Source organism: Siniperca chuatsi, linkage group LG14 (genome assembly GCF_020085105.1).
Source record: "Siniperca chuatsi isolate FFG_IHB_CAS linkage group LG14, ASM2008510v1, whole genome shotgun sequence".
NCBI classification, from domain to species: Eukaryota; Metazoa; Chordata; class Actinopteri; order Centrarchiformes; family Sinipercidae; genus Siniperca; species Siniperca chuatsi.
The window spans coordinates 19,986,695-20,007,676 of NC_058055.1; the positions used below are offsets into that span (position 1 = coordinate 19,986,695).

The 20,982-nt window shown below is 39.7% G+C and overlaps 1 protein-coding gene across 10 annotated transcripts in view; it reads left to right on the forward strand.

Annotated features, from left to right (window-relative positions):
* LOC122888738 (rap guanine nucleotide exchange factor 6-like) overlaps positions 1-20,982 on the forward strand; it is a 157,956-nt gene that overhangs the window by 78,852 nt on the left and 58,122 nt on the right. The window contains exon 1 of one of the 10 annotated variants that reach the window (XM_044223528.1): positions 1,274-2,277. The exons of the other annotated variants lie outside the window; for them this stretch is intronic. Within the exon in view, the coding sequence (XP_044079463.1) occupies positions 2,224-2,277 (54 nt within the window). The 5' untranslated portion in view covers positions 1,274-2,223. Of the gene's footprint in view, positions 1-1,273; positions 2,278-20,982 lie in introns of those variants that run through there. 10 annotated transcript variants of the gene reach the window in all.

Genomic DNA, 20,982 nt, shown 5'->3' on the forward strand with positions numbered 1-20,982 from the left:
GTTGTTATGACAGATGCTTTAAAAAGGAACTTCAACTCATAAAGTTGTATTGTGTAACTCCCTATATAGTGATGTTAAGTTTTTTTGTACTATTTTAACTTGCTTGTTGTGTGAGATAGCAAATTACATATTCTGCTTTAATTTGTGAGATAAATACTTTTTTTTTCTGGTAGAAAATGCATACTTGTAGCCTCTAGGTGTCCACTAATAATTAATGAAGTTAAATGGCCTGGAAAAGGAAAATATAGATCATTGTTTCAAGTCACGGTCAAGTCACTATTTGTTCCTGCTGAGGTTTTGCTTGATTTGCTCTGATTAAAGGGGTTGTGGTTCCCATTAAGCATTGATTTAGTGATTTGGTAAAAACTTTTAGTTGTTAGGGTTAAATATAAGCCTTGTTTCAACTGCATTTGAATGACTATTTTCAACATGTAGTCAAGACCTGCTTCATATTGAAATTAAGTCCTTTGATTAAGATGCTTTGAGACGTTTAAAACCTTCACTTTTTAAACATATTTAGCTTGCGTTTTCACTTAGACGGTTAGACGTCTTTTGGCTTTCAGATCACCAGATCTGATGCATCTAATGCTTCGAGTGGGATAAACCACACCAGAGATTTATTTGTAGTTGCTGTCAGAACCAGGTCTGCTTCTAAGAGTTTACAACTACAGACTTCTCAGCATAATGCCTTCCTTACCTCAGTATTTGATGTATTGTATTAGAGTGACTTATCTGTGATCGTAATGTGCCTTTCTTATACGTCAAATCCTGTCTACTGTGTTGCAAATCCTCCAGACGGGGGCTTTTTAAGGGGGGAAACCCATTATCGGCTTGTGCTATTGTGTCGCGTGTTCACATTCGCTGAAATACCGCCAGCGTCTGTCTTTGTATCTGATAGGGGCTCCGTGATTTATGCCCCCCCCCATTTTCAGAATTTATGCTCACAAAGGGGAGGGGGTTGCCTCAATACACTCAGCTTTATGTTACCAGCTAATCAATAAAGATGCTCCCTCTCTTTCCTTTCTATCTCTGTCTTTCCCATTCTCTGTCTCTCTGTCCATCTCACTCTCTCGCATCCACATCCAATCCATCTAATGCAGTTTCCCCCTGCTTGCTCTCGTTTCATCCACACCACCTCCCATCCCCTCTCTCCGTTTCCCTCTCTCTCTCTTTCTCTCTCTCTCTCGCTGCACAGGTGATGTCATTCTTTTTCAGCTGGATTCTCCTCCCTTCTCCCTCCTCCCTCGCTCTCACTCCCTCCTCCGTTTCCCATTAGCGACTGACTCTCCACAGTGCAGCATCCTATCCACACTAGCTTCTCTCCGAGGATGGGAGGGGGAGAAGGAATGCCGGTGTGAGGTGTGAGCGCTAACCAGAGAAGAGAGCTTGAAGCCGGGGTAAGGGAGCGGGATCACTGGTCCCTGCCATGGAGCTGCACCGCTGGGCACACACATGCACCGCTGGAGCTCTGTAAAGAGATAAAGAGTTGCAAAGAGACAGAGAAAGCAGTTTGACAGACGTAGACAGTGAATGAGGAGGAGAGGAGAGCTGCAGGCAAATGATCCAAGCTTTTGGGAGGTGAGAGTGGACTGTTTGGATGACTTTAAGCCAGGCAAGAGGCTTCTTCCCAGGGGGCTGCAGATGCACAGACAAGCCCCTCTTTTTATCCAGCACTGGTTCATCTATTGAGGAGAGGAACCTCTGCTTCTTTAAAGAAGGAAACTGAATCTAGAAGAAGACAAAAATGACTCAATGAGTTTCTACATTAAACTTATCAAAAGATAAATCTACTGAATTTGGATGTTAAGTTGGATGGCTTTATCTTTGACCATGCAGCCTCTCCTCTGGGATTAGTTTAGAATATTCTGCAGATTTCCTGTGCTCAAGGTTTATTAGGGGTGTTTTAAGCTGCTCTGTTGCAGTTCCTTTGAATGCTTTAGTAGAAGAGAGAAAGCTTGACATATACATGGATCTGCCTTGACTTTAAGTCTCCTTCTGTAGCGACATCTGACAGTCATCCAGCCAATCTTCAACCTTTTACTGCCAAATCAACACTGAGGATTTTTTAAAACCACCTTCTGGACATTTCTCTTCGTGCAGCAAATAGATCGGCGTCAGCCTTTGCCCCCCTCTTTTACTTATTTATTTAAATTTTTCTTTTTTCTTCATCTCTTGGTGAACGAGGGGAAACTTCCCCTCGCTGGCACCCTCCCTACTGTGGAAATGGCTTTCCTGGTCCGTTGCTATGCCAACTGCTTGCAGCCGTGGTCCTCCAAAGTAAGCAATGTCGTAATCCCTTTTCTGGCCAGTGCCTCTGGTTTAGGATGCTGCCGCCTCTCTGTGTGTGTGTGCATGTGTGTGTGTGTGTGTGTTACTGAGAAGGAGAGATAGGGTGGGGATGACAGAAAATGAGTTTGATTTATATGCATATGACGAATGTTTATTGTGTCTATTTAGAAAACGCATTCATGCTTTAACTGTCGTATCCTGAAAAATTCTGATATCCACAACGGCTGGTACCATGTCAAATCCTTTTCCCATCCCTTCACAGTAAGGGATGATGAATTTAAAAACTAAAAAAATCACCTGCACAGTATATAGACGAGATGTATCGATTGACCCAGTAGACAACAAGACATGCATTTAATTATCTGTATATAGAAGTGCATGCAAAAGAGCCCTATATATCATACTTCCACATGTTTGTACAGTGTTTAGTCATCTGAGAGGGCAAACCTGATGGTAGTCTACATTGCAAAACATTGCACTATACTCTTTGTGGTCACTGAAGACCTTTGATCTAATGAAGACGTAGGAGATTTTCTTTATGTCTTTGCACCAATGTTTTATTATTCCTAGCAGCTGCAACACTCTTTACTCTCCAAAGGACAAACTGATTTGAGGGTTTCCAGAAATAATGTGTGGAAGCCACAGTGCTATGCCCCTATGGCTGTGGATTATTTTTTACTTTTGTTGACAGTATAGTATTTGAAAGAGAGCAAAGATCACAGACAATGGGACAAAGGTTGTGAATAATGTTGCACTATTTATAGCATATAAGTTTTATATATAGTAATATTAGTTTATGAAATTGATAATAGTAGTAACAGATAATATAATGTATATAAAACAGTATAAGATGCCATTTGACACTTATGATGGTAATTAATAGTCATTAACACAAAACTTAGTGAAGTCACAAGCCATTAAGTCCCTGGTCTGCACAATAAAGTGTTCTTGTAACCATGACGGCCAATGATATACATTTTCGTATACTTGTTTTTCTTTATATCTGTCAGTGTATAATGTAATTATACACTTATTACATTATACATGTAATCCATCCGATCTGTCTAATCTGTCTATTGGCTCCCAGTAGTCAGCAGCGGACTGGTAATGACATAGCCGTGTGTATAATTAACAGTTTGATGTCCTAGTTTTAGTTGCTCAGAATAATCCGCCAGAGTTAGCCTAGCCTCCGGTGAACTTCTTGATGATGCAAGGAAAGCAACTACAGTGCATAAAATGTGACTTGTGTCTTTTATGGATTCTTTTTTCATTGTTTGTTCTATTTTTTTAATATTCAAACTAAAGGGCTGGATGATCACTCAGCTGAAGAATCAGCTGAAGAATCAGCTGAGTGACAACATGCCAGGACCCCTCTGCTATACGGTTCATTGGTTGTCCTAGAAGAATGACATATAGATCCCTATGTGTCTGTCTCTGTTGGAGTGCCTGTCTGGGTGCCGAAAGCCTCAGAGATGTTTGTCTTCATTATATGTGTGTGTGTGTGTGTGTGTGTGTGTGTGTGTGTTCACATGCTGTCAGTACGATAAGTAATAATTAGGTCCTTGGAGATGAAAAGGGATAAACTGAGAAGATGTTCAGTCTAAGATACCTGTAAATCTGTACCACATGTAGCTACAGAATGTAAATACCTTATTACTCGTCTTCATTGCTCTCCATCTCTTGTGTGATCCAAATTATGCATAGATCTCTCACTGCTTGCGAGGGGTCTAATTTCACTGCTGCTAATTGAAAACCTTGTAAATCCAATTCTGAAGTTGTTATGTCTTTTAGTTATTTCACTGTATGATAGATCATTGGTGCTGCCACATAAACACCTTTTAATTGTAGTTTTGACACATCCAATTTGCTTATCTTAAGTGACATTTTACATGACTTTATGAGTATTGGCTTATGCTGTATGAGTTTGCTCCTTCAGGCATGTTACACCCAGTTTTGATGTTCACGACTAGAGCCTGACTGATACTGGATTTTGGAGGCTGATAGCAATATTCATATTTAAGTTTAAAAAACCTGATAACAATAAATTGTCTGATGTTGTTATTATTATAGATAAACAAACATTTTGAATAAGAGTACCTTAAATTTTCACTTGAAAATTTCACTTTTCACGCTTAATAAATAAACTGCAAATATTTTTTGATTAATCGATTAATTTTGTAGTCTCTAAAATGTCAAAAAATATTGAAAAATGGCCGTTACAATTTTTAAAGCGCAAGTTGATGTCTTCATATAGCTTGTTTTGTTCGATTATCTCTAGTTATCAATTTACTATCACATAAGACAAATTAAAAAAAGCAAACACTCACAGTTGAGAAGTTGTTACCAGGGATTCTTTGGTGTTAAACTATGTAATGAAAGGTTTTTGTTTAGTCAAATGTTTACTCATCAATGTTTTCAGCATTAGTTAAATGCTTTAGCTCCAATTTTGTGTACCTTTATTACCAAAAGTAAAGAGCAAATTAGACAAAGCTTCCTTTTTTTTTTCATCATTGTTTTTGCACCGGCTTAACTTGAACTGTTGTATCTGTATGTTATTATAAGCCCATCTTTGCTGCATGAGTCTAGCTAATTTATCCTCAGTCTAGAGCCGCAGAGGTTTTCATCTAGCTCGCCCTGTTTGAAGTCCATAGTTAATTGGTCTGTGTCTGTGATGAGCCCACCTTTTGCAAAGGTTAATTAAGTTTTCCTTTTCCTCCCATTACGTGTGCTCTATCTGGAGGTGCAGTAGAAATCAAAAACACTGCAGTCGAGTTGGAGGGAAGAGAAGCGAAAAGGGAAGGGAAAAGTAGAAGACAGAGTGTGAGGGTGGTCTGCAAAGGGATTTTAATTCCCTGAAAAGGTTTTGTGAATTCATTCTGGGTTCTCAAGGAAAGAGGGATGAGGAAAGGAAGAGAGATCCTGGAGTGGGATTTTAAATTTGAGGGAGGAGAAAAACAGAAAAAGAGAGAAAAGAAAGAGAAAGAAAAATATATTAGTGAGTAAGAGAAAGCCTCTGAAGCAGTGATTTTATTCCATGAGAGGTTTTCACAGTTTTATCATTGACTGCCTTCTCAGAATGTGAGCCAATTATTTTCTCTAAAAGGCAGTCTCTTTTGATAGTTTTGCCTGGCCCGCACTTGCTGGGATTGGTGATATTCTTCACTGCAGTGATCTTGGATTCATCTTGAATGATTCACCAGCCCATACACCACCAGTGCAGGTAATGGCAGCGTTGCATTTAATGCATTTCCAACCAGTCAGAGGCTTAATTAGCATAAATGCATTTTTGACTTACTGCAGGAAATCTAAGAGATCAGATGATTAAAAAGTAGTGAGCAGGCTGTTGTTTGATTCATATTAATCACTTTACTTCTCTACAGGGAATCTGCAGCTGCCAACACGCTTTTACAGTCTATGCTACAGCCTTGTTTACTACAGACTTTGAGAATAACCCTCTAGGCTGAACTGCTATGGAAAGCAAACTACTTGTATTGCCATTTAGGCACTTTTGTTCGTTACCACTGTTCTAGACTGCAGTATAGCCGTATAGCATGTCATACTCTCGTGCTCTAATTTCTAACGTCAGAGGTTAGTTATTGAAATATTGACTGTGTGGCTGGAAATTTGGCATCAGATGACAGACAGCGAAATGTAGGCCAGTGGAGCTGCCCCATGGGGCCAGCAGGGCCTTTTTCCTGACGCACTGAGCAGTTATGAGGCCTAGATTTATTTACATCTCCAATAAACAACACATAACTTTAAAAGGGAGGTCTGCTTGGGCTAGAATAGTCTCCTCTAAGGAAAGCAGTCACTTGCTATCTTTAAGAGACTTTCAACATCTTGCTGATATTTTATTGTTTTATTGGGTTGTGTTTATGGGTGAACTGTCCCTTTTAAATCATGTCCAGCTCATCCCGGTGGAACACAACCTCAGCCCATGTCCTCCCGCTGCTGGATGACTTGTCAAAATGTTCTGCTGCCGAACTCTTTGACCCTCCCTGCTGCCAACTTGGGACCTGTTCTCTGCTGAGTTTTCCAAGCTTCTGCTTTTTTGTGCCTCTCCCATGTTTTCTCTCACTCTTTCTTTATCTTTGTCTTTCTCTTCATTCTGTTTTTAGCGAGGACTTCCTGTCTGTTTTTAGTAAGGGACTCCTCTACTACTTGTTCATCTCTTCTCCCTCTCCCTCTCTCTTTCCCCATCTATTATTTAAACATCAATAATGGGGCCTGTTGTTGCCAGCCTGATGCTACTGTTGTTGCTGCTGGGCTGCATCCTCACTCATCTGCTGCTTCCTGTCTTATAAATCACACCAGCTCCTTCTAAAACCATCTGCATCCTCACATGTCCAACCTTTGCTCTCTGCTTCTGCACCAAATGACATCCATTACTTATTATCCTTCCAGATGCCTTGTATTTCCTTTTCACTCCTTTCTCTGTAGCTTTTTAATAGTATGGTGTAACAATGAACTTGAAATTACTTCTAAAAGTTGGTTTAAAGTTAGCTACTTTGCAAGATTGTGGCACCAGATGGCAGTGTAACTGATTGAGCTTACTTACTCATACTTCTCTTTAAGCAGTAGTATCTACTTGATTGAGAAATACTGTTCAACTTTTATAGAGGAAGAAGTGAAAATAATTATATTATATTGAGACTTGTGTCTAAAAATGAATGGACTTCATTTTTGGAGAACATAGCCACTATCTATTGGTTGCTTCAAAGGAACTTCAGGTTGCTACTCGATCTAACTGTTTGCTCTTTGCTGCTCAGTTGAAAGACTTCTGCAAGATTCCTAAATTTCTTTCTTGAGAAATGTTCTTTCTTTCTTCTTTCATATGTGCTATGAAGATTTCCCACCATCAGTAATTTCTAACCAGATAACCTTTTGCTTGAAAAAACGGGAAGAGTCATGCTTTGCTGATAGGAAGATATGTGCTTAACACAAGCAAATAACTTAGATGTAATAATTGTAATAATTCCCCCCTCTCGGCTGCAGACTTCCCTGGCAGAGTGCAGCACGTCCATACTCAGGTTGACCCAGGCTGCTGCCTTTGCTTCCCTCAGCAATCAATGGACCTTGCTGAACTTTGGCATAATCAGTTTGTGTGGACCCATGCTGCATTGAATAGTAATGGTGCTATAGAGGTGTTGGTAGCAGAGAGTGGGATGATGGATTCAGTGCCATGGCAGGAGGGACAAGGCAAGGCAGGTCAGACAGATGGACAGGTAGACATACAAAGCATCTTGCATATCAAAATAAGTGCCTCATGCATCCATGGAAACATGAACCAAAGTGTATCTACAAAAAATAACAGGGAAACACAAATAATCATACAAGATGGAACCAGTTAAGTTGGTTTCTAACAAATCATTTTATAGGATACAAAGTAGATTGAATATGAAGGAATGAAGGAAAAAATTTAAGTAGACCAAAAAAAAAAAAATCCTCTTCATCACTTTACTGATCTGCTGTCCAGTGTCGTCAGACTTCTGTTTAAACAGCTAGATGCTATATTTGATTCAAGCTGCAGTTACTGGCCTACCATTCATCATCAGCTATAGCTAGATAGCTACATTAAACCTCTATTGAGTGGAATAAGGAGATTAATTATTCTTCAGTACAGTCTATTGACCCTTTTTCTCAGTGCTGTGGCTTCATGCCCAGACAGTGCTACAAGTCTGATTAGGAACTGAGTGTCTCGAAGTTAGACACCTTTTTCTAGAAGGTACATGGTCAGATGTCACTCTGAGGGAAAAAGTAAAGTAAATACCACACTGATTTCAATTCAAAGATGAAATTAAGTGATTGTTGCAGTTTAATTGAAGGAGCAATTGGCAAAAAAAGTGTGTTTGATCAAACATATATGTGGTTTCATTTGTTTCCTAGTGGTTAGAGACTTTTCTCATACTGACCAGTTCCAGGTTTGATCTGTTCAACAGTCATGTTTATCCTGTCATGGTGCCTTTGAGTCACCATGATTTGAAGTTGATTTGTTTGAAGAAGCTTTAAGAGTGTCAGTGAAATACCTTAAATGTACTTTTTAATTTCGTAATCAAGGTTTAAGTAAACAGTAATCATACCATCCAGATTTTTCACATGTGCAATCTCTAAAAAAGCTGACAAAATCTGAAGTATTTGAATGTTGTTTTCTAAACTTGGAAACCCAGTTGGAAAACATTTTTTATTCTCATTACTTAACAACAACAATAACTTGCAAACCAGAGTTTCTGAATACCAGTGGCCCATGTAATGGCTATTGCAGACCAAAACAAGACCCGGGGCATTCAAATTAGCTACTGTAACACAGAAGGTGACATTTGAATACTGTATGAGGCCAGTGGTAATTGCACCCTGTGTCATCAAGTGGTTACAAACAAGTCAAATAAGCAAAAATAACAGAACTAGGCTTATGAGGCTCAGTTTTGCTGTGTTACATATAAATAAAGTTAGACTAAAAAAGTAAAACAAATAATAACAAAACTCTGTTTTCAGCATATTTTGATATTTGGATTATTAAAAAAATGCTGCAGTCAACAGGTTATAGTAAGCTGTCGATCATGAAATGCACTTTGTACTGTAATCCTCTGCATCATCAGATCAGTGGATGGAGACTGCAGGCACCATTAAAAGAGTATTAGATAGTTGCACCGTGGCTCCCCTAGTACCTGTATATGTTGACAGAACCATCTTTGTGCACTAAGAGGATGACCTTTTCCAGGTGACGTAATGCCACAGCCTTTTCACATTGGCCTTAACAGATTTACTCTGACCTCGAGCCCACACACATGCAGATTGACAGACTGACAGAACTCACACAGGGTGTCAAGGTAATGTGGCTTTTGAGCCCAGAGAGATGGGGGGGGCAGAACAGAAAACACAGAGAGAGAATCTGAGCGAGAGGCAATAATAGGGGTGGGGGCTTTTAACATGCCGAGGGAGGTCTAGGATATCATATGCACAGGAAGTAGGGGTGATAAAGATCGATATAGGTTGCATTAGGCCAGACCATGCCCAACTCACCTCCCATAAGTCATGCATTATTATTCAGTCCTTCTAAACAGAAATACACATTGTTGCTAAAAAAAATTTTCTCTTTTGCATTTGCATCTCTTATATAAGTAAACGTAAAGTTTCATAAATACCATAAGCTGTTGTGTAAAACAATATGTCCTATATGTGAAAAGCATTTTTGCTTCTTGTTGGAATTATTTGAGATCAACAACAATAAGACAAAAGCTAAAAATCTTGCCCTACATGGAACGTCAAAGCTCCATATTAGCTGGATGCTGACTTTGACACATATTGAGAAATACAGCGCATTCTTTTGCTGTTTTGCTACAAAAACAGACATTTTAGCATTCTTCAGTGTAACCTCTGTTAGAGTTCAAAAGGACTCTCCGTTTGCCTTTGTCACTTCCTAGTGATTTGAGAAATTACTGAGATAACTGCTCTTGGCACTGAGTACCACATTGGAGTATACTGCAAGTGTTCTATTTAATTCATTTAGGTATTCATTGCAATTTAGATTGAAAAAGCAGAGAGCAGCACTCAAGGACCTTTTTAAACCTTTATTTATACAGGAACAGTTGACAAGATGTCTCTTTTCTACTATCAGCCTGCTACACCTTTATACAATGTCACCCCTGGGATCTGGTCAGTAAGGAGCCCTAATGGAGCTTTTGCACATTCACTGTATTGGTCAAAGGCACATTGTTGGCGGCCTTTGAGTCATTTATTTAATTTTTGTGTATTTTTCACAGCTGATCTTGGGGATATGATCAGGTGACACATATAAAATGCACATATCCTCAAATTTCATGATAGCACCAACTCAATACTAGTTATAGTGCAGACAAAGGTCACAGGTGACCATTCTCGGCGGATAGAAAAGGCATTTGCTTGCTTAGTAATTGAACACACTTCACCTTTTGATGTTGAACTAAGAAAACAAAGCAGTGGTGTTTGATTGTTTCAATGAGTACAGTGGCATAAAAGAGCCAGTGTTGTGTCCTGAATGGTGTAATTACTGTCCATTAGCTATTATAGTCTGAAATTTTAGAGGCCCTGTGTGCATCAACATGCCCAAGCTGGTCAACATTACTGGGCTAAATGGACTGAAAGTAAGGCTGCTCATGTAGAGACACACACTAGCCTTTGTGCACAAACACACACATATTCTGTACACATATACACCCATGAATGTGACCCCTGATCTTGCTGACATCTCACTCTCAGATACAGTTTAACACCCAGAAATGCATAGACACACACACACAGGCCTACATACCTGCAATGATCACAACATAATACCCACATGCATACAGTAAATGTGCGCATACACATAAATGACTTACCCTCACTTTATATATGCAGACTCCACCTAGTCATTCATGAGCTGCTACCCCCACCCATATACACACACACACACACACACACACACACCCATACCAGTGCTAATATTTCAGCCACTCATAGCCCCCACCCCCCAATTTCCCTTGCTCCCATTATCTCACTGCTATTGATCTACATCCCCTCCTCTGCCTGCCACAGCCAGAGAGTCTTTACTGGATAATTTTCAAGGGCATTTATAAACACAAGATGGAAAGGATTTGTGATTACTCTGTGGGTGTTTGTGAATTTGTGAGAAAGAGAGAGAAAAACAAAGAGAGAGAGATAGTGTGTGGAGGAAGCAGACAGTGTGTGGTATGCCTGTATGAAAACAAATGTGATCAGACAGGAAGGAGGTCAGTTTGGCAATGCAAAAACAAAAAACTCTATTAATTTGCTAATAAATGATTATTTTTTAAATATGCGTAATTACACAGGCACATATTAAAGTGACTAACCAACCTCTAAATCAAGCAATTATTTGTGTCTTAGGTGCCCTTTGCACATTCCTATAATAATACTTGCCGTTTGCATGTTTGGTTCAGTGAAGAGAAAAGCAATTCTGGCCTTTCTTTTAGTTTGAATTAAAACATTTTTTTCTCTGCTTTCAATTATTATTTTATCCACATTTCAGCCTTCACATTTTCACACTGAATATTCATTTTCACATGAAACTCCTTTTAAATACAAATGCACATCTGTAGACTGTTACGTTGAGACATCTTGGCAGCAGCATGGAACATTCACACCAAAAGCAGCCAAATGATTATAAATTCAAACCATTATGGAAAGAGTAGCTTTTTCCAACCATATTAGCACCAGTTCAGCTCGAATCTAGCAGTTGCTCTGACTTCCTTTTGTTGTTAAGAATAGTTTTTGTGAAGTAAGTTAATAAAATGTCTGATAAACGCTGGAGTTCAGGATTAGGGTTAGGTCGGTGGGTAAACAAAGTTAATTTCCTCTCCTGCCAATGGTACCAAAATGTGAGTGGGCCAAGAGAGTGGAACAGGATCCAACATCAACAAAAACACCACAGGAGAACCAAAGGGTGGGGCTGCCCCTCCACCTGGCCCCTGGGTCAACCTGTAGGGGTGCCAGGGACACGTTGCATGTATGTGTTTGTGTGTGTGTGAAGTAGCGTGGGTTGGGCTGCAGGGCAGGAAGCATCTGTTAACAGAGGGGTGCCAGGAGGTACTAAGGTGTATGTGTCTGTATGTATCTGTGCACGTGTGTGTGTGTGTGTGTGTTAGTATTAAAGCCAAGTGTTTAGCCTTCCTTACTGTATCCGGCAGATCTGGCCGTAGCCCACCTTCCTCAGGGGTCCAGACAGAGACGCCTTGCAGCTTCCTGGAGCACACACACACGCTGAACAAAAGAGTTGATAGTGAACACGTTCAAGTTCGCTCTATTAGAAACCCTACTTACATACATTTAATAGGACCAGCATTTCACCCAAAAAACATTGTTTACAAACAGATGGAGACATTCATTCCTTATATTAGTCATTTACATAGCTCACGAGTTGCATATTTAAGCCATTGAACTCTGTCCAGCATACAGAACACATAAGGTCAAAATAGTACCATCAATAAAGCTGAAGCAACTTCTTCACATACTTGCATATCTACTCAGTCAGTACTGTAGATGTGGGTGCATTCCCATTCATTAACATTAAATCAACCCCATCAAGATCACATATAGATCCTTTATCAAAGCACCAATTTTTATTCATACTGTTCTCCCCCCGCAGGAAGATAAAAGAGGGGTTGCAGAATATGTTTGTGGAAGAAAAAAAGATGAATGAAGAAGAGAGGAGATGGGTGGGAAAGAAAAAGCTGAAATTAAATCTCCTTTTTTAAACCCACCTGGAGGAAAGGTTTGATGAGGTTTACCACATCAGACGATTCAGTGACCATCAGAAAATGTAGACTTTTTTACAAAAAAGATACTGACTATATCTTGTTTTTCATGTCCTGATACATTAAACCTCAAACATTTTGTACTACTTTAAATCCCACGCTCCCTCTTTCTTTACCATGAAAATGTTATCACCCAGGTGTAAAAGCGAGTCGAGGAGGAGGGCAGACGGGCTACGACAGGTTGAATATTCCTTTCAGAAACATCTAACAGTGTTTGGCAGCAACTACCGTCTGCTACCTGCTGCCACACACACACACACACACACACACAAACTCTCTCTAGATACCAGCCAGAAGGAATCTCTACTAAAGCCTGGTTGTAATACTTTCAGTCCTCCAGAGAAGAATACTTGACTCTGCAGGGGTGCTGACCCATGCTAATTACCTTCTTCACTGTGTAAGCCAGAAAACTGAATGACTGGTAAAGACTGTGTGGTACAAATGAGCATGTAGCCAATTTAGAGTCATTACTCACTAAGAAAATCCAGACTGGCATAATTTATTCTGATGAAAGGAGTGGGGCTGAGACATTATTTGATGTTTCTGGTTGTTATTACATTAACAAGTCAAGTACTTTACCCATGTAGTTCTTGTGAAATTCCTTGTGGAAGTAATTGCATGGTTTCTGTAATATCTATTAAATTATAACAATTTCCAGACTTGTGGACTTGAGTCATATGACTCGGACTCAAGTCAGACTCTAATCACTTATCTGGTGACTTTGGACTCAACAAAAACATAAAAGATTGCAACTTGACTTTTGCTTTTAGCACCAGTGACTTATGACTTATACTTAAACATCCAATCAGGTTGCGCAAGCAAGAGGGAAAGGTACATTTGGCAGTGTACACCAGCAGACAAACTACTAATTGGAATTAAACTACTTGGACTTTATTTTGAACTGGTTACCTGTTTTGATCCTCTTGACTTTATTCAGAACTTCATAACCAAGGCCCGAGACTTACTTACTAAAATAACTTTGTCCCACCCACTAATTTCAAGATGTGTAATTTTTCTGTGGGAATATATACACATTCAGTTCCAATTCCGATTAAATATTTGAGTAACAATACAGTTCTAATCCAGGGCTGATTCAGGATAGTGGTCCATTGGGTTAATGCCTGTGTTTGGTATTACTGTACAGTAATGTGTCCAGGATTTTAGAATGTCTGGATGTGTCATTAAACATGAAATGAGGGCACAGAAACACCACACATACGCACACACACAACTTTTTCCTCTTTCCTTCCATTTCTATTTACTTTGTTTATCCTTCCTTTCTATTCTCTGTGTGTCTCCCTCTCTGCATCTCTCTCCTTCATCACTCTCAGACAACTGGGGCAAAAGTCACAGGCCTTTGGCAGTGTTGGTGACAGTTCCATTCTGCACCCCGTCTGTCACAATACTGGCACAACAAAATGTGGGAACTGCCAACTGATGGCTGTTTATCCACTGTAGAAGCTTGCCAGCCACTCTCTATCCAGGCTAAAAACTTGCCAACCAATGATTGTTGAACCTTGTACCTCACAAACCAGTGCCTGCCAAATCAGAGAATGCAGGTTTTTCCATAACTGATTAAAATGTGTTTCAGAGAGATTTCTAGGCAATGTCTTGCTATGCAGAATCCCCACCTTATGTTGAAAAAAAGTTTTTCTTTCAAGCTGCCACACTTCCAGGTTCCAACCATTAGTGTGTAATTTTCTCTTCCAAAGCATTTTTGAGCATATGTTGCAGAAAAAAGTACTGTAGAGAAATTTCACACAGTTAGGAAAAATGCAGTGTTTTTTATTTTTGTCAACTTAAGTTAAATGTCAGTTGCTGCACAACCTTGTGTCATGTCAGGGACACTGAAAACAGGAACCTTACTAGAAATAGCTTGTTGCTGTTTCCTTTGTTTAAACAGTCTCTTTTGCCTCTTTTCATATTGAGATGAGTTTAACATGCCCTATACTCGCTGTGGAAACTTAGTCTAGCTCTTAAAAGGGTACTCCAGTGATTTAGTATTGCACCTCCATGGGGGGTCCCAGTCCCTAGCAGCAGTCACAACCCAAAAACTCTGGATCCTACACTTCCCATAATGCAACCTTATAGCATCTTTTATTAGACTCTCCCTGGCTACAAATTTCATACTCCATACCATCATTTTGTAACACAGGCTTTCTGTTACAAATTTGTTATAAAATCTCTGAAACTGAGATAAGCCTGATGATCATTACGACATCATCAGAGTTATTCTCTTAAACTTTCAAAAGCTGATGTTCACTGCAAGTAAGAGCCACCTTTTAGATAATAGGACTGGCAGGAGATGGATGTAGTCTTGCTGTGAATAGCACAAGAGTATTTGAGTTTAAGAGTATTTGAGTACACATCTCCTCATGTGGTCCCCTGCTAACTCCACCCGCTTTCTCATTCCCCACCTCTCTCTCTCTCTCTCTCTCGCTCTCTCTCTCCTTTCTCTGTGGCATGTCTGCCTTTGCAGTTGTCACGTCCAATTCCAACTACAATTCATTACACCTCCCCTTTCCCCAGCTGGTACACACACACTCACACACACACACACACACACACTCTCACACACACACACACACACACACACACACACACGGGGGTGGGGGGTGACACTGCCATGGTGCCAGAGATGTGGTAGTCTGTATTGAGGTAGAATTGGATTCTTACGAGAATATTTGAGACTTTTATCTTCATCTGTTCCCCCCCTTTCACTTCATCCTCATTCCACCCCTTGCTGTCAGTCCTTTCTCTATTATATGCTCCTCCCCACTCTCTGCCATCTGTCTCCCTGCACTGTATCTTAATCCAAACGTCTGTGGACTTGCCAGTAATAGAGTGGAGCATGGCTGTGTGCTGAGCCTATTCAATAAGCTTAGTGTACGTTTTAATGAGTGGATCCCATAGAATCATGCAGTTCACCTATAGTATACGCTACCTGTGTGTGTAGGTTGTTATGATTTCGCGTTGTGTATTTATTTTTGAGAGTGTTGTAGATATTCCTTTGTGCATAAATGCGTGTGTACTTGTGTGCTTGTATATTTGTGTATTTTCTTCTCTGTATGGCTAATGAATGTGTGTGTTTCCCAACACCGTCCCCCACCTTACGACATTAGACCAAGCCAACAGTAGCCTCGATTGATCAAAGCTTTCTGCAGCGCTACAGGGCTAAATCTGGAGCTTCAAAATGTATGTGTGTGTGTGTGTGTGCCCTGTTCCAGGCAGCAGAGCCAATGTTCTCACCTGGCTAGTCTGATGAGGCTACTTGCAGTCATTTCACTCAACCTTGCTCCCTTTGATGCAGAATTGCGTGTGGGGACAGAAATGGGGGTTTGATCCAGTAGGAGGGGGAAAAAATGTAAGAATGGAGAACATCTCCAAAAAATAGACAGCAAAGGGTGAAGGCCAAAAGAGAAGGTGACAGAAAGTAAGACTGGATTAGTGACAGGGAAACTGGAGTGGAGGCTATAATGAGGGAGTAAACTATTGAACATAGAGAGAGACAGGAGACGGAGTTAATATCAAAGACAATCAAAGCGAAGAGGTGTTATTGGCCGGAAATAGACAATGCAAAGAGTCAGAGATACTCAGAGAGCAGAGAAATGAATAAACCAGTGGAAATCAGATGAAGACATCAAGTTAAGAGGTACATCAAAGGAAGGATAACTCATTTGTGCTGTGAGACTGTAGCTACATTGTGTCTTTGTGCGGAGGTGAACTGCCGCTGTCTGTGGTTTGGTTTCTGGTGTAACAACCTGATCTAACTCAATACACGGTGACAGCTGTTACAAGTGAAGACATATGTTAACAGTTATGGTTTCCTGTTTATGTGTGTTTATGTTAAAAATCCATAGTGGGAAGGCCTTTTATGGAATTTACCCTTTTTTTCTGATGCTTCTATTTAAAAAGGTGTTGCAGGAAAACGCTGGCTCTTACGCACTTCTGATCTCTCACAATTTCTTGATAGGATCAAGCTGATGATATTGGCAATAGTGATCTAGAAAATAGGGCTTACTTTATTGTTGCAGTGTTTGTGAGTCACTGTGACTTAACAGCTAGATATCTAAAATATACTGTAAATGAAAAAACATGCACCTGCAAGTATTTGCGGTATTTAACCACTAAAATTAAGTAGAACAAAGTGGCACAAATATTAACCTGCTTAGTTTAACATGCCCACTTTGTTGTATTTCATTTCTGAGTGATGGTTGTGTTGCTTGGCGTGCCACTCAAGTCATGTCAAGGCAGTTTGTCACTGCTGACATCTACAGTGTTCATGTCAGATACCCCACCAGTGACCTCACTATCAATTACCATGCCTGTATTTACTTAGCTGTGGGGTTATGAGTAGTGTATAGCTGGTACTTCTAGCTGAGGGAGTTCTAAAACAGCACTTAATTGTTGTTATTCTGCAGAAGTGGACATGAGCTGGCAACTCGAGGGTTGGGGATATTTTTTGGGGGGGACGATTAATGATACTTGATAAATTATTGAGTATTAGTAGGGGGAATTATTTTTTATCTGTTTTTGGTTAGTTGGTTTAAGTATAGTGTTTAACCAGGACAGTTCAAATTGTGCCATACATTTGTCTTCCTTTGTCGTATTTTAGAAACATTACAGTGGAGGATCTTTAATGGTGCAGCTCTCGAAGAGTCAGCAGCTCTTGCAGAAGCAGTAGCTCTCTTTCATATGTGGTTTTGGTATTCCTTGTGAACAAAGGGACACGTGAATACACTATGTCTGATGTACATTCTTTAATGTGCATATACCTTCTCTAAAACAAAGATTTCCCAGTGATCACCAGCAAAATGAACAAGCTTCAAGCCCAAACCTCTCAGAAGATGTTTTATTACACTGGAGACACTGAACAATTCCTCTTTCTCTATGGTACTGTCATTTTGTTTTCTCTTTGCAAACACAACAACATTGTCTTTAAATATTCATTGAGCTTTGTTTGTGTCATTGTTTGTTGAACCCACTTTAATTATCATCCTCATCAGGATTCATCAGCCTCATCACATTTTCTTTAATTACTTGCTAAACCATTTGTCCTCTTTATTATTCATCTTAATGTATTGTTCTCGCTCTCTCTTCTGTTCCTCTTTGTCTTATTCTGTGTGTTGATGTATACGTCTTCGTCATGCTCCATCTCTTTTGATAAATCTTCTGTCGTTGTCTGATGTCTCAGGTGTGCCCTGCCATACAGTCATTAAACGGTATCTCTGCACCCTAATGAAGCCCATGCTGAAAACAATATTGGGTCAGAAAACTATTTACTAATAATTAATGCAAAATGTAATTCAAGGTGAAGTAGCAGCACTGTATTAAAACTGATATCAGATCCAGCTTTTACCACGCCTTTCTCCTATCCTCCTCATGTTTTAATGGTGTGGCCCCTTCTGGGACCCTTAACCAACAAATTCCAGACTATTATGCTAGACAACCCAGGCCTCATCCATTAATGTCTTCAAGGTTTCCCAACACATCTCTCTACGCATTGACCTACAATGTAGCAAAGATTATCCCAACACTAAATTGCCTTTGGGAAACCCAGTCTCTTGTCTGTATAGCCAAATGGCCAGTCTGGGCTTTATAGCCCATTTTATCACTGAGGAAATAGGGGGAACAGAGCACTCAAGCCCACAGCTAGTTAATCTCATTGTTAAAATTGGATGCAATAAGTGAAACAGAGTTGGGTTTTATAGAAGAAGGAAAAAGAAGACATCACCCTAATATTTTTTTGGTTTGTTTTGCTTTCAGGGACTTCAGTACGTCCACAGAAAGACAAATGTAGTCATGCAGTTAGCTTAAAAAAATGCAGACTGGCCATTTGTATGTTGGTTAATGTGCTTTTCTCCATGATTGATGGATGGGTGGAGGGAAGGGATCCTTATTTGGGTGGTAAACTGCTATGAACTATATGACATTATGTTAGCTTGTTGGTCTTGGATAATATTAGGTATATAGTGAAAAAAATAAGCAAATAAGAAATCATATTAAGTATGCCCTTTTAGTAAAACTAGCTATTATTCAGATATAGCCCAATTTAATTTAGTTCTAACGACAAAATTCTTTGTTCATTGCTATTGAATGAACAAATACATCTACACACATCACTGACAACATACAGTGATATTATAATACGATTATCTGTATAACTCATGTCGCAGTATATTGGCCAGCCCTAACAGTTGTGTTCTTTGTTCACAAAATTAACCAATTATTCATTTATAAGCCGCCAAACCAGGTAACAACTTGATGATCTGACAGCTCCAGGCTTGTTCCTTATGGATTTTCACCCTCTTTGGCTGCTGCATCTTTCTTGTATTGAATCTTTTCTCACCCTTATTACAACAGATGATAGGTTCATTTCTCTGAAGTTAATTACACTCTGTAAGTGATTGGTGTTGTGAAATCGTGGTCTGTTTGACTGCGACTTAACATTTACTGCCAGCTTGATCCTCCTATGATTGTGCCCGCTCGTTGACATGATAGAATTGTACAGCTGAAGGAACCTTGCACATTTATATTTAATCTCCTAACTCTCATCCTTAATGCATGAGGAGAATGGGAGACCCCCTAAACCCCCACGCCACGGCTTGGCCCGCTGGGAGAGGGAAAGACGAGGATTAGAGCAGGATTAAGTCTGTGGTGTGAATAGGAGCCACGAGACCGCCACAATTATTCACTTCCCCCATCACTCCCTCGCCCAACTCCCCCCTTCCATCCTTCCCTCTCTCATACACTCACACAAACACTTGAACTCCCTCTGTCTGTTCTTGCCCTTTTTCATTCCCTTGCACCTCCAAAACACACACTTCTACCCTTAATCTTATCCCTGAAGTCTTTTTCTTAGTTAAGAAATAAATCCAACAAAGTCAGCATGAGCTCAATGATAGAATTGTACGATTAGATCACAAACACTCCTCCATCCAGGACTACAGGAATCAGAACCACAGGGTGATTGAAATTTTTTTTTTATGCAGGAATGCAGATGTGAATTGTGAAAAGCGCCCTTTACATTAATGTTCTGTCATATCTGAATGAAGCTGTAAGGAACATTAAAGTAAAAGTCACCTATATCTGAATAACAAAAAGCCAATACTTTAACAGCTAGATGAAGCCAGCAATGTTACATATTATATGTCTGAAAAGGGCTTAGGGGCTTGTCCTTATAGCAGATCTTGGATTACCAAATATCAGTATCAGCATCAGTCAGGCTTAAATGGCAGGTTAGTCAAACAGAGCTCCTGATACTGATGCAGACATTAACACCCACCACTAAATTACCTAACCCTCACCCCTCTGTAACCCTAGTCTAGAGTTTTCACTGTAACTTACTGTAAAATGCCATCCATGACACCTAACTAACCTCTTGAATTGAGGATAATTTAAATTTTAAAAAATCCTTCACTTTGAAACCAAGTCATTTCAAACTCACAGCCAATGGAAATGTTGCTGTAAAATCATATGCCATGTTTTTGTCCTTTCGGTATCCTCTTCGGGTATGTTTTTTGTGTGTGTCTTCCGCAAACCTTTCCCTAAGTCCTGATCTGCACAGCAGTTTGATACATTAACTTCTGTCTCTATGTATGTGTGGATTTGGGTGAATGTATTAAATGGATGCAGGGTGGGAGCTTCATCATCACTGGCTCATAACTGCTCCATCACACAGAAATCAATAAGTATTTACCTGTGATGAAATTAGCAATCACTCTGTGTCCGCCCTTTCGCTTTTTCTGTCTCGTCTTATTCGCACACAAACACAACAAACTAGTAGTGAAGAGTTTTGGTCAACAACAAGCATCCAGGACGAGAGTAGAGAATTCTGCTTGTGTATTGTGATTTAGTCAATAACACATGCAGACAACAGTCTGAGATTAGGTGTTGCCTGCAGTTCAATAAGTGAAACACACAATGCATTATACTGCCGTACCTAATGGGAAATGGATTTCACTTAAATACTCCTTCGGTCACACTAAAACTAATGACAAAGACCTGTGAGTCAGTGTGTGTGTGTGTGTGTGTGTGTGTGAATGTTACAGCAGCACACTTTGAAATTAGAATCGTACCATTTAAGTGTTGCTAATAGCACTCTTATCATTGAAATATGTGAGTGAGAGAGAAACACAGAATGTATTAATATTTAAGTGGTATACTACATTAATAGAGAGGTGTGTGTGTGATGGAGAAAGAAGACAGCAGATGCATTAATGTTTAAAGTTCATAGTTGCTAAACTTACTTCATTTTTACAGTGTATCACAAATCTAGAATACTATGTTGTCCTGGACTTTAGGAATAAGATAATGAACGTAAAATAATAGGTACACCTTCCTGATAGGTTTTTGAGGGCATTATATGCGGGGCATTATATACGTT